The sequence below is a fragment of the Thunnus albacares genome, chromosome 4 (genome assembly GCF_914725855.1).
Source record: "Thunnus albacares chromosome 4, fThuAlb1.1, whole genome shotgun sequence".
In the NCBI taxonomy this organism is placed as follows: domain Eukaryota; kingdom Metazoa; phylum Chordata; class Actinopteri; order Scombriformes; family Scombridae; genus Thunnus; species Thunnus albacares.
The window spans coordinates 22,060,853-22,075,372 of NC_058109.1; the positions used below are offsets into that span (position 1 = coordinate 22,060,853).

Consider the following 14,520-nt stretch of genomic DNA (forward strand, 5'->3'; position numbering starts at 1 on the left):
GATTTTACTCTAATGAGCAGGTGTCCTCCATTAATATGGCAGACAGTATGCGTAGAAGCAATCAGAGACTGAAGTACAGAGACAGCTGCTGACTCTTCTCTGGTCCACTCCATGATACTTTAAAAAGCTCTGTACCAACTCTATGGAAAACACTAGTTATTTTATTATGGCTATCATACAAAAATGTACAAAAGTTGCCAACATTCTCTGTGGGCAATTAGTACTGTAGGTCTATGCTGCAAAAGACAAAATAAAAAGTTGTACATATGGTACCCTGACCAAGAAAGTCATTATTATAATACAACCTTTTTCATTCATTCTTTTGCTTTTCTAACTCATGCTTAACTGAAAACAAGTAAGAATGGGTCAGACAATGTTTTTATTGGTGCAGGTGAATATACCCCCATCCTTCTCACACTTGCATGCTGACATTTTTTCCAAGATACTACAGTACATAGCTTCAGATGTATATGGGATGACACTGCTAGTGAATGTTTAGCGGGTATGTAAAGCCTAGCTGAATTCATTACAGGTAGTTATAAAACATGTCATTCATCTTCTAAAACACATACCCATAATCATCTTAAATAAAATTACATTGTATTGTATATTTTATTGTGTAAATAGACTATTAGCCTTCTGAGCAGTTAATGTGAAATAAAACAATACTATTAAAATGATCAAAGCTATGTTGTTCAACAAGATTGCACCTGAGAGGTGGAACTGTAGCTCTGATTATAGTGTAAAAACACACATATATTTAATTTTGCTCATAATATTTGAAAGCACTCAAATAAGAAAATGATAAACTTGAAATTAAATGAAATTCTCTTTCTGTCTTTGCATTGGTTTCTCTTCAGCCAAATTATTCATTTCTGCAGTCACACAATAATAACACTGAAAAACAATTCCTTTCAAGATCCACTCTCATATACTCTCATTATGCCAAAAACAATGTACAACAATTTCACGTCATCCTCTGAGAGAGAGAGAGAGGAAATTGTTACTGCTTGCTCAGCTTGTTTTGCATTGTTGCATCTTTTTTTTCAGTTTGCTTAGTTTGCCCAGCAGCAGGAAGGATCTGATTAAAAACACAATCATCATGACGGCAGGGCCCATGCCTTCTAATCAAACCATAATGGGAGTTTAGCATGCATTATCTCTGACTGGGATTTAATGAGACTTTAGCATGCATTATCTCAAAGTGAAATTTAATAGCAGTATCCAGGAGGCATTTGCGATCCCATCTGTATCTCTTTGCCAAGGCTGAGTCAGAGGCACGAACAGCAGGAAAAGTGAGGCGAGACTCATCTTGAGTTCAAGAGTGGACTTGGATACATCCCTGCAACAGATGTTCAACCTCTGCTTGCTGTCGGGCCTGGGCTGACTTTCCATCTGATTGCTTTGCCCTTGTATATTTGTTTGGAACATCAAGGTGGCGCAGTGAGTAGAAAACCTGTACTTCAGTAGTAGGCCCTGGTTTGAGCACCTTTGGCAGCAAGCATCACCCACCCTGCTGAGGTGTCCTTGAACAAAACTGTGAATCCTGCACAGCTCCAGGGGCGCAGTAAGACAGGAAAAAATTAGATTATTTTTTCCGGTGATGAATAAATTTTCATAGAAAACTCTTCAATTGAAGCTCTAACATAAAATATTCCATAAAACCAAATCAAGCAAGCTGAAAATATTTCCTTTTTCTCTGCAGAGTAGCAAAGCTGATACAAACCTCTCTTAGGCATATCATGAGACCATCCTTTCTAGTTCAAATCTGAATAATTAAAGATCAGAGCTTCTAAGATCTCACTGATCTTCCAAAACATATAGACCTTTCTTTACAGTCGTGAAAAACCAGGATTCAAAATCTTTCAGCTCTGCCATGTTGTAATGGACACGCAATTATGCAATACTACTGTTATAGTAATCACATGTCATCCCACGCAGCACACAATGTGCTTTAGGACACATTGTTGTTGTTGACAGAGACTGAAAAAGGCCACATGTTGAAGACATGTGACAAAATGACCTCTGGAGTGGAGAGCTGAGCCCTGCTACTCTGGACAAAGCTGTGGTGGAAAAATTGATGAATAATTGATTTTACTCTAATGGGTGCATTTGTATTCGTGTGTGTGTAAGCGTGCACTCTAAATCATGTACTTGTTGATACTCACTGAACTTTAACTTTTGAGTGACAAAACATTATCACCATTTTTTAAACTGTCTTGTGTTCCCTTTCAAATATAATTGGACCTTGGCCTTTTATTTGAAAAGTAAAATGAATCATCATGTTGTTAAATCAGTGGATGGATTCTCCCCTCCACATGTCTCCTGCTGTTTTCCATGTTACAGTAGATTCAGAGAACACTGTTGTGCATTGAGAATGGCAGGGAAGTCATCACCTCAGCATGTCAGCCTGTCCATAGGTTCGTTGCTGACATTATTCCTGCAAACCTAATTAACAATATCATACCATCATCTGCAATCCCTTGAACGCATGACAAGCAGCCGGGGAAGGGAGTGTGAAAGTATTAATATTTATGGCTCCATTCAGCAGTGAGCAGAGAAATGGACCAAATTAGCAAGTCTAATGCTTTGCAATGCTGTAATCCACTTCAAGGGGAGAAAATTGATACCGCATCCGCTATCCAAATCATCAGTGGAGTGCCACCATCAGGATTGATTTTAGGGTTGAGAGGTTCAATTTTGTAGTATTTACCTAACCGCACTGAACACTCAGAATGGGATGCGCCTTATGAAGCTGTATAACCTACAGATGGTTAAAGTATCTGCATTATGGCATTCCTCGCTTTCTCTCCCTTTTCTCCTGTCTCATTCTCCATCCTACAAACTTTTAATGAGTCATAATCTGTGTTTGGCAGTGATTAGATTTAATGAGGTGCCAACAACCTTGGGTTGACACAACTCAGCTGCACGCTCGCTAATTTGTGATAGGGCAGAGCCGAGCCTTGGACCTTATGACAGAAGCACCATACAAGTGAATACAGGATTAAGGCTCTCAAAGTTAGTTTTTCTTTTTTGCATTTGAAGCCCCGTGTAACTGGCAGGGATGTCAAGTCTTGATTGGAAAGTTGGAAAAGGAGAGACTTTCATATTGGCATACTGTAGTCAAATTTTGTTCTTGCGACTTCCCAGGAGCCAGAGCTTCTAAAAGATATCAAAGATGGCTGTGAAGATGGAGAAGAGCAATGTGGACCTCTGAAGGGGAGAAACCAGGGACCAGTCAGGAAAAGACAAGACAGAATTTCTGATTTATTACAGACATCATTGAGCAAATTAACAGATTTGTCTAAATATCAAATGTATGTTTGAATCTATGTTACACTGAATTCTAACTTGTTAGCCATCAGTCATTTTCATGTCAGTGATCAAAAAAAGATGCACCGTCCTGTTTTGTGATCAGATGTTTCAGTTCAAGTATGAACAGAATGAATAATACAGAATGAAACCAGGCAGATGAATTATCAATAAATCAATCAATAAATATTTATCTGCCCTTACACAAGGAGCCCCAATAAAATATCTTATTGAAATTGTTGTCAAGATAAAAGACACCCTCTTTAATTCTTGTATGCTTTTGTTATCAGGAATTCATTCATCAATTTATTACAGTGACTTATAAATCACCCAGTGTGAATTTATGACTGAAGACACCAAAGAATGAACAAGGAACAATAAAACTCCTCCTGTGTAAACACTGATTAAAAACTGCTAATCAAGTGTGTCTCTGTATTTTATATCTCCTAGCAGGATGTCATACTCATCAAACTGGTGTAGTGTGGCTTTGTTATTGAGATGGCTGAGTCATAAGGCCTTGTCACACTGTGTATTCAGACAAGCTATTGCCTTCACTTTGCACTTGACAAGCCGGTCTTTGTCAGGCCATAGGGCGGTGTGCTGAGTGCTGCCTTTCCACCAGTAATGAGCTACTTTAGCAAATCAGCTCTAAGTGCATATTTTCAATGGGATGCACACACACACACACACGCACACACATACACACACACAGTGTTGCCATGATCTCCACGTCCTTGATCTGGGTCATGCTCTCAGCAGTTGAGAAGGGCTCTCATTAGTGTGTGTGTGTTTGTGTGTATGTGTGTGTGTGTGTGTGTGTGTGTGCACCCACCGTGTGTGCTAGTTAGATACTGCAGCACCAGAAATGCGGCTCCCCTGTTGTGAAATTCATCTGGTATAATGCAGTGACAAGCAGGAGGGATTGAGGCATCACAGCTTTCAATAATAACAGAAAGAAAAATGTTGTAATATGTAGAATCCTGTCAAAAATATATGGAGTTATCTATTTGTACTGCCTACGGTAGGTATTGTATAATGCACATCCAACACATGTCACAGGCTTGTATCTAAAGAGTGTTTTTCTCAGGTTGATAGAAGCTTTCAGATAAAGAAGTAAAATCACTTAATCATTAAAATGGTCCATAAACTTATATTTAACTTTTTACTGTGCCTCATTAAAACCAATACACCACAAAAATGAAGTGCTAAACCTGCATGGTGAAATTGTTGGGTTTAATGACCAATAAATGTGTGAATATATAATATATAATATAAGGAAAAATAATGTCTTTTTGTTACTACCTCAATAACATAAAATGGAGTATAACAACAGATTAGACAGGAATTTCAGTGACTAGCAGGGGATCTGATATAAACATAAATGTTGCTTTTCCAATAAATTAGAAGATATATGCAGGATACAATAGCAGGGTGTGAAAAAAGCTCAACCTGCTGAGGTACAGTTTACATTTTCTCATGGGACTAAGACAAAGCAAGTTCCTACAACAGCTGTCTTTGCTTTATTTTAAACAGGTCAAGCCAATAACATTAAAATGCACGTATGGACTATTGCTTTTTGGAGCACCTATTAATTTTCCTGAACGTTTACATGAGTAGGACTGCTTAAAAAACAGCCCTACTGCGTAGTTAAATATGCAAATTAAAGAAATAAAATACATGTATTTGTTATTTCTGTGCATTGTGGGATCCTATGTGGGGCTGAGGAAGAGCAGTATTTGTCAGGCTGGAGGATACTGATGCAGAAATGATATCTTGTTACACTATCAGGGAAATATATAACCCAGGGGTAGGACAAAGTGCCAAGAGTAGATAGATTTTCATTCTAACCAAAGACTAGACCAAGCTCATTAAGTCATCCTCTGGCTACAGTTGTGCTAACCAGTGAAATCTGATATATACATAACAGTGTTTGGGGTGGATTGAAAACATACTCTTAGCACCCCGTGGCATGATTGCCCTTTATCTACTCCTTCATTGTCAAATGAGCCAAGCCTCCTCTCCACCCTCTCTTCTTATGAGACCAATCATCTATCTCTCTCTGACTCATTTCCTCAAATGGGAACCACTCCTCCTTATTCACCCAACGAAGAGATTACAGGCCGGAACAGATGAGATGAAGCACGCAGAAGTGTTGAGATATGGACCTACTGTCCATAGCAGACAGAGAAGGTGAGAATGACATTGTGCTTATGTGCAGAAATTTTTTAGCTAAGTATGTCATATTTTTAGGACTTCCAGAGAATGATGATGAAATTAAAACAATCGTAAGAGAGATCACTGACAGATATTTACAAAGCCACAATAGTTTCAAAAGCCAGACAAAAATCGAGCACAAGGTGTCCTTGCTGCCATGTCCTTGCAGGAGCACTCAAACCAACTGATTAATGATCCCAGAGTAAGAAACACACACAAAGGCAAGCAGGTACTTTGGGAATCAATTCATCACACTTCATTTTGTGCGACCCCAACTGATGTAGTGGCTAGAGAGCAGAGCAGCACAAAACACTCAGCACAAATGTTTGAGGATAGTACAGTACACATACACACTCAACTCAATGGTGTTACCAGGTGACAAGTCAACTGCAAAGATATCAAAACCATCATTTCCACAGGGGCTTTAGGGCAATGAGAAAGATTAACAGAAGCGGTGTGTGAGTGTGTATGTTTGTGTCCTTCTCACTTCTCTTAAATTTCTCTATTTACACTAGATTCCATTTGCAATCGAATAAGTGAGAAGCTACAGCAAGCACACAAAGGGAGGGACATGTTTGGGTGACCCCATTCTATGTTAAGACATACTGGATATGCTTCATTAAGAGGGTCCTAGAAGGGTCACTAGGCCATCCCTCTGAAGGCCTGTAGGTGCTGGTTGAACAGGTCAGCACTCTCCCTGGCTGTATGAAGCTGTTTTTCACACCACTGAACCAGAGCCTGCTGCAACATCTCCACACGTGCACCTTGGAACCGTGCAATCTGGAGGAAACACACATCACATTTATTTTATTACATACAGTATATGCATGTCAACAAATAGGATGCATATTAACATTTGAGCTGATGAAGCTGTTTTACCTCCTGTTTAGCCACTTCACAGATGTGCTCAAACTCTGTCTCTGCTGCTTTCCTCACCTCCTCCAACTGATGAATATGGAAAGCATGTCATAATTATTATATAATTTGTCTTCATCAAAATAAATGTAATATACCTTCTCATAAGCTTTCTCCTTTGATTCTGGTCTGACTGCTACTACTGATTCATTTCAGCAGAACATTACTGACACCTGCTGGTCAAAAGAAAACATGTACATCTGTGTGTTCTTGGACACTCACAGCAGCCTTCTTAACAGGTTTAGCCTTCTCTGCGTTCCTTCTGGACGTCTCTAACTCCACTAGTTTACAGGTTCTTCTGAAAAGCATTTCCTGCATTGGACATAATTAGCACACAGTCAGAAAAAAGATACAGGAACATTAATAAAAGGTTTCAGTGTGACATGTCAAACATTGAAAGAAACCTGCGAGTAAAGATACAGCACCAAAGTGTGTCCAAACCTTTGACTAGTAACGTAGATGTACATATATAAAACAAACATAACATGAGATTAGAACTACAAAAACACACACCTTCTCTGCCTCCTGGTAGCGTGACTCCAGGTCTAAGCCAAGTCCAAGAGTGCTCACATTGTTCTCAGCAACACTTGTCATGTTTTTCTGCCCACACACAAAAACACAGTTTATCTGCCAACACAATGGTGCATTGGGATGTAATTCTATTTCTGTGGAAAAGGACAAAAAACTTACCTTCATAGACTCAAAGACTTCTGATAATTTCACACAAATCCTATAAGAAGAAAGTGAACATTTTTACTATACTAATTTACCGTATTAAGTTATTGTAACCTCTATGCAATGTTCATCATTAACTGTTTTTGGCCTGAGACCAATTCTATTATTGTCTCACTTAGAGAAAGCCTGTTTGTCAGGATCCTCCCCTGGTTCCACACAGAGACGCAGAGCAGCTGAGAAGTGCCCACAGGCCACTGCTATTTCTGCAAACACACAGAACACACTAACACCAGAGAAGGGCTAGATAGCATTTGAGTTGTAATGTGGATGAACACTAATAAACATAATTAACTCCTGAAACTTGACACACATAAATCCCAGATAACACTATTGAATTACAAATGACGAGCACTTCTCATCTATCCTCCCAGGTTTTGAGTGAGAGTGTACTTTCAGCAAGTGCAGCAGTTTTCTTACTTTGCTCAGTTTGTACCACATCCAGGAATCTCTGCAGGAAAAACGAGTGTGAGAAAATAAGTTCAAAAATAAAACAGGACTGTGTGACTGGTTGCATTAGAGAAGAAAAGAGGGAGGGAGACAAAAAAACAGACGAATGACTCACCTCAGCTGCATTCTTGGTAAAGCCAGTTAGAACAAGGTTATGATCACGTTCAGTTTGAAAGAACTCATCCACATCCTGTGGAAACATTACATCCATGAAAACCAAACAACAGAGGTGTTCAGAGGCTGTAAACTCTGTATGTATGAATCCTGGCTGTGTACCTTATGGCCTTCTTTTCTCATCTCTTCCACAGCTTGAGTCAGCCGGTTGAAAATGTTTTTCCTTGCTCTCTGTCTGCCTGGAGGCTACACACAAAGACACAAATAAAATTTCATATTTTTCTAAAAATCTTGTTATTAATTGCTACCATTTTGTTATTAATTGGAGTCTTTATGACAGACACAATTGTCTAGGCATTAGAAAGCTATGGACTTTTCACGCCAGATATAAAGTGCCTGGGTACATTAGTTTCAGAATTAATGCGCTCTTCTTGGAAGACGTTTTTGGCCCTTGCCAGTACAAGATCTCCTAATGCTCGATATACAGCATTCCATATTGAATGAGACTCAGCCAGACAGGAAAGTACTTATTGTACCATTATCAGGACCTGAAACACGTCCAAAACTGACACAGACTCTGATTTATATACATTGAAGAGGCAGTATCATTCAGTGAATGTGTGTGTTTGTGCGTTGTTAAAATGATGCATAGCTCAGTATAGACAGGCTTTATTTGTATGGTCTACTCTCTGTATGATTATGTCACTCTGTTTCCTATCAACAATGTGTAAAACTGATATATTTTGCCTGTCCCACATGCAACACCAGAAAAATATTCCCTTGTTACATGCTATAGTCTATCAACATTTATAAAATCTGAGGTTTTATGGAAACAGTTGGAAAATGTTTATTTGGCTAAGGCATCAAGACTGTAAGATCCTGTTTCATCTCCTTGATGTTATTTGTAGGCGCAACCAGCTGGATGACAGCTTGTAATCTTGTTTATTCTGTGGACCTCAATTCCCCACCTCCAATGGTCCCTTTTGAAAATTTCAAGGCACTCGTTTTGTGACACTTCACCAGCAGGTGTACTGTTCTACCTTTCCATGTATTTATCTACAGACACAAGTGCTTCTATAGTTGCGTCCCTATGCAGGAAATCTTCCTCAAAGTCCATATTTTAAGACTGAAAACAGGCCCATTTAAAAGGCTCCTCCAAATGTGGTCATGATTGTGCCTGAAATTTGCATTTTGCCTGAATTTTGAAAACACAAACAGTGTTTCCTTCGTGGCCCTCAGAATCACAAAATCTATTGCATGTCTGTCACTTGCAAAGTTTTGTGTTTGGGCGGGCTTGTCAACTCATAAAGTCAGGAAATAGAACCACATTGTATTTTCCAGAAGTTTGTGTTTAGGTTGTCTCATTAGTTTTGTTCTCTGGGTGGTGGGCATAAACTTGCTATAATACTAGAGAGAATCCTCTGCAGACCATCTCATTTGAGGAGAAGTGCAGGTTTAGTCCACTGGCCTTAACTCCTCCATATATTTGTATACTAACATACTTGGCACATATGTCGACACTATATCAGTGAAAGTTTAACCATTTTTTATCTCTCTCATAAAAAGGTATCGTGTTGCAACCTTTTGGTAACATAAAATTCTTCCTTGTTACTGGGGGTAATCTAAATGAAGCTATTTACTTGTATCCACTTACGTCTGAGCTGGTGAGGAAGATCTCCACAGCTTTATTTTTGCTGAGTATGCTGTGTGCAGCAACCTGTTGGAGGAAAGTTTGTAGTGCTGTACAGTACGGTTGCCACTCTCCCAGACCAAGGAAACCTGCAGGAAAACCATAATTTTGATCATAACACTACATATCAAACTCAACACTGCACAACAGAGCAGACACTGCAACAGAGAATATGATAGTTGGTTGATTTGACTTTTAAATCTGAATTCAATTTTAATTGTTTTTTATGAAGGTGGTCTTCAGATGTACTTACTGAGCTGTTTCATAACCTTTACAGATGCATTCACCTGAGCCTTTGCAGGAAGAGGAGGAAACTTGGGGGGGAAAAAAAAGAGTACAATCTTATTATGGCCCATATAGTTTTTCAAAACAATTGAATTTATAAGTGGCACCTAAAAAAGAACACATTTAATGGTGCCTTAAATGCATTGTGTTGAGTTGAGAATGTCATGTGCTTGTAAGATAGCATGTCATGTGCTTGTGTAATACATAAAACACAACGCCCCTACACACACACTGCCATGTCACTGTCTAGGAAGTAGTGTACAAAAACTATTTCCTGATAGGATACGGTTGCATTTTCTTGAAAAACATCTAAGCAGACAAAAACTTCCACTTTATTTTCTGTAGTATTGAAACAGCTGACAAAAAGACAACACTAAAATCAGCTTCCTGATCAAAAAGGAAATGGGGATGTAAGGAACAGAGGGGAAATGAAGAAGCATTTTAAAAGAAACAAATATAGAATGGATAGAAGTAGCATATTTTTCTAAGTCAGTGTATGAATTAAATATGGCAGTTTGTGGTTTTCTCAGTTTCAACAATGCAAGCATCATTTCATGTTATCGCTTGTAGTTTGTAAAGTCTGCAGTTTTGCTCAAATCCTGAGCACAACATTTTCAGCACTGGTGAAATTACAGTAGGCAGTTAGAAAAACAGCTGACATGAACTTCCTTATTCTCTCTAATAAAAATGTCTAGACCACTCAAATGGTTGTGGCCTTCATTGGATATTGAGGTTACTCCCCCTTCCATTTTTTCTCCAACTTTTATTGTTTCCTTATATTGTTACCATTGTGTTTGTGTTTTGTTGTTATATGAAAAACTCATAATAATTAATCACAAAAAAACAACAGATTACAGCATCCACCCTTCCAAAAGGAAGTTGTCAACTGTTCCACAGAATCCACAAGATTTTGGTTTGTAATGTCAATGAGTGAGCAAAGATACCTCTGAACTCTTGACCCATTATCATTGTCAGGTAAGTGTGTTCAGGTTTATAAGACACAGAAGAAATTGAAAGCAGATGAAATAAAGTACTGACTATGATTCCCTGTATCCCGGGCACATCCTCCTGGGAGAACAGGTGCTGCTGTAGCCATTCAAAATCATCATAGGTCCGGTCCACATGGTACTCCCCTGTCCCAGACAGCTAGCACAGGCAACAGAGGCAAGGCAGCTAGATTATATGACATCCAAGGAGTCTTATTCTGCTATGTCACACCTGAAGGAAATTTATTTCTAATGTTTGCAGTGCTTCCAGAAAATAACCACAATTGGTTTATATATAAATAACACTTGCATGTTGTTTTACATGCTGGTGTTTTTTTCTGATGGTCTATGGTCGTAATGCTCTGCAAAGGTGAAGCCGAAGACACATTTTTGCCACAGTGGACAATAAAGATGTTGCTCTTTTCTCACCTTTTGAGAAACAATTAGGAAGGTAAGCGTGTCCCCGTCTTTCAGCACCTCTGTAACCTTGATGTTATCACCATGCACACTCAGAGTAGATGCCACTTCTTTAACCTCTTCCTGACATAAAAAAGCATGGCTATCAATATTATCAGTCAGCTGCAGGTACATTCATACTGGTATGCAAATGAATTTCAAGGGAAGAAAAAACTTCACTTAGCCTTAGCACAAAGGGCTGTCACATGACACTCAGATGTTGTCAAAAAGAACATTTTCAGGCGCACTTACCATCATTGTCAAGCTTGTGAGTTAATGATTCCAGTCTGTCTTTTCTCTGCTTTGTAAAATGCTTAAATCTCCCTTTATCGTGATAAAACTGCATAAAGCTGTAAAGATCTTTTGTCTTATGTTGGCTTTAGTGTGCTCACACTGCAATTGCTGAGAAGGCACAGGATATCCTCTGGGTCAAAGTGCACACTGGTCCTATGAGAAATGGAGTAAAACAGTGCCAAATCTAAAGTGCTGGCGCAGGGAAAATGGGGAGTATATGGTGTGTTAGTCAGTAACTCAGGCCCTTTGACACACCCACACAGGAAAGGGGCCTAACGGCCCCTAACGGTCCAATCAGTTCCCTGGCTGTGAACCTTACAACCTCACAAACCTGTCAACAACCATTGAACTTAAAAGTTATCCAACAAAAGAGGAAGAATTCACCATCTCCCAAAGGGCTATTTAGCTGAATTTCTACATACTGAATACAATACAAGATACTGAGTAAACGATTTAGTATGGAGATTTTATTATCAATCAGAGACAATACATTAAAACATAACAAACATGGATAGAGGAAATGACATACAGGGTATCTCATACGTACACACACACACACACAAACACACACACACACACACACACACACACACACACACACACACACACACCAAAACCAAGAAGTGCTCTTTTTTAGTCTAGTAGTAGTATTATTCCTCATTTTCATCCCCATCCCCAAAATTAAAGTGGTAGCCATGCCCCTCAAAACTGTAATGTTTGAATGGATTCTCCTCATCCTCCCAGTCCTGAGTAAAGCTCCAATGGAAGTGTGATTCCTCCCCAAAGAGGCTGTCAAAGTCCTGGAACAGGTCAGAAAAACTGAAGTGGAAGCTTGTATCATGTCCTTCCTCAGGGACAACAGAGTCCTCATTTTTTAGGAAAGCCTCATGGCCCAAACTGTCATAAAGCCTCCTGTTATCCTTGTTGGAGAGCACCTTGTAGGCTAGGGGAGGAGACAGCAGAGTTTAGTTGAGATAAAACAACAATAACAAGCACTCACAACTGTCAGGTTGTTAGGTACACCCTTTTATACAGTCTATGGGTACACCTAAATAAACTAATGCAGTCTAATACAACAGCGCTGCCATAAAACCCACCTTCATGAAGGGTATAATGTTCAGTCTTTGTATAAAGGGAGGTGTTGATTTAACTTTATGGACCTATTACAGGCTGTAGTTTGTAGTGCTGTTAAAATGGTATTGCATTACTGTTCCACTCCATTTAGCTAAAGGAGGATAGCCAAGACACCTCTTAATGCAATACAATTAAAAAACACCTCAAACTACAACTTCCAACGTTAACATAAGTTTAACCAACACCTCTCTAACATATGTTCAACAAAACCTAAACATTATAACCTTCATGAAGGTATGATGTATTGCAGAGCTTTTGTATTAGATTGCACTAGTTTTAGCTGGGTATACCTATTAAAATGGCACGTAAATATAGCCCATTAAGAGGATGTAGAAATCAACTGTTACCTTCAGTAATCTCCCTGAAAGTCTTCTCTGCATCGACGCTCTTGTTCTTATCAGGGTGGTACTTTATGGCCAGTTTGCGGAAAGCCTTTTTTATCTGGCTGTCAGTTGCCGTTGGCTCGACATTGAGGGTCTTATAGTAATTGCTGCTTGTCTCTGAGGCAGCACGCAGAGCTTCTGATAAGCAGAGGACCAGGACCACGCAGGTTCGCATCCTGTGGAAAACACCTTGCACTGCCATGCTGCACGTCTGAGTTCAGATGAGGAACTTACACACGACAGTTTATCTCGAAGCGCAGTTATCTCGCGATTTGAGCGCTCATTTTCATGTGTGCATAGAGCTACTACACGTCAGCAGTAGACACAACCAACAGGTTTCTGCTTCTCTAACCCAAAGCCCACAGATTTACACTTAGGTTTACTTACACAACTGACAACAGTTAGACTAAGAGATGTCACGCCTTTTTTCAGCCAAGTTATGCACAAAACTTCGTGGTAGAAGTAGATTAAATTAAATGTGACACCTCCATAGCTGTTCTCACTAACTTAGATCGCTTTGTTTTACAGGCAGGGCTACCAATGGACCCTATAAATCCACTTTTAAACCGTGTATTCTTTAGCAAAACAAAGTGGAAACATATTTCAATGCCTTTCACCATTCTCACCACTGGAGGGCATAAAAACACTGGAGAGGAAGAGTGTTGTCTTGTGTGGTGGATGGAAGAAAGGGGTTTGGATTATTTGTGCATTGCTTCATTATCTGCCTTGATGGCATTTTGGAGGACATTTGGGGGGGGTGTCTTATGATGGCTGTTAAGACGAAGAGGCAGGGATGTAGTGTGGGGTTTTCTATGGGTGCCAGCACATGTTGATGTTGAGCTGCAATGAGGAGGTGCATAGGGTAGCCAGGGTAAGTTTAGACAGGGATAGTGTACATGTGCAGGTACCATTTGGCAGGATGGAGTGCTGCGTCATCATCATCATCATCATCATCATCATCATCATCATTATCATCAACATCATCATCATCATCAGTGGCACCAAGAGTGGGATGCAGACAGCAGTGGGAGAAAGCTATACAACAAACCAACCATCAGTTAAACCTAGCAATAGACTGAGCATGCCTTGGAAATATGAGATCAAATTGACAAGGTTAAGGCTGGGACACTGTGTAAATAGCAAGTGGGTTGATGCTGGTGGGCAAGCACAGAGATGGCAAATGTGAATACTGTGGAATCCTGGAGTCTGTACAACATGTCTTAGTACATTGCCCGCTCTATTCTGGGTAAAGGAGTGTTTTATTCGTGGAACTAGGCAAACTGGGAATTGAATTTTTTTTCCTTAGAGCACTGCCGGGTGACAGGGTGTCTCAAAAAAGAGCGCTAGGGAAGTAGTACACTTCCTCAAAACCATAGATCTATATTGCAAGATACAGATGGGTGACAAATTAAAGGAAACACTAACATTAAGTGTCTTAGTAAGGTTCTGCCAGAACAGTTTCAATGTGCCTTGGCATTGATTCTACATCTCTGAACTCTTCTGGAGAGATGAACACCATTCTTCCAAAAGATATTCACTCATTTGATGTTTTGAT

At 39.5% G+C, this 14,520-nt stretch overlaps 2 protein-coding genes across 2 annotated transcripts; both read right to left on the reverse strand.

Moving 5' to 3' along the window:
• Positions 1–3,254: 3,254 nt before the first annotated feature.
• si:dkey-28n18.9 (sorting nexin-32) lies at positions 3,255–11,660 on the reverse strand. Its single transcript, XM_044350261.1, has 14 exons — positions 11,407–11,660; positions 11,128–11,238; positions 10,751–10,858; positions 9,681–9,741; positions 9,392–9,516; positions 7,900–7,983; positions 7,739–7,813; positions 7,594–7,624; positions 7,292–7,379; positions 7,132–7,171; positions 6,955–7,041; positions 6,664–6,753; positions 6,406–6,471; positions 3,255–6,306 (listed from the first exon to the last, which is right to left on the reverse strand). The coding sequence occupies exons 1-14, from the start codon at positions 11,410–11,412 to the stop codon at positions 6,169–6,171; spliced, it is 1,110 nt and encodes a 369-aa protein (XP_044206196.1). The 5' UTR covers positions 11,413–11,660; the 3' UTR covers positions 3,255–6,168.
• A 233-nt stretch (positions 11,661–11,893) lies between these two features.
• LOC122980985 (dnaJ homolog subfamily B member 9-like) lies at positions 11,894–13,615 on the reverse strand. Its single transcript, XM_044349462.1, has 2 exons — positions 12,930–13,615; positions 11,894–12,391 (listed from the first exon to the last, which is right to left on the reverse strand). Exons 1-2 carry the CDS (start codon positions 13,165–13,167, stop codon positions 12,099–12,101), a joined length of 531 nt encoding a protein of 176 aa, XP_044205397.1. The 5' UTR covers positions 13,168–13,615; the 3' UTR covers positions 11,894–12,098.
• Between the last annotated feature and the right edge of the window lie 905 nt (positions 13,616–14,520).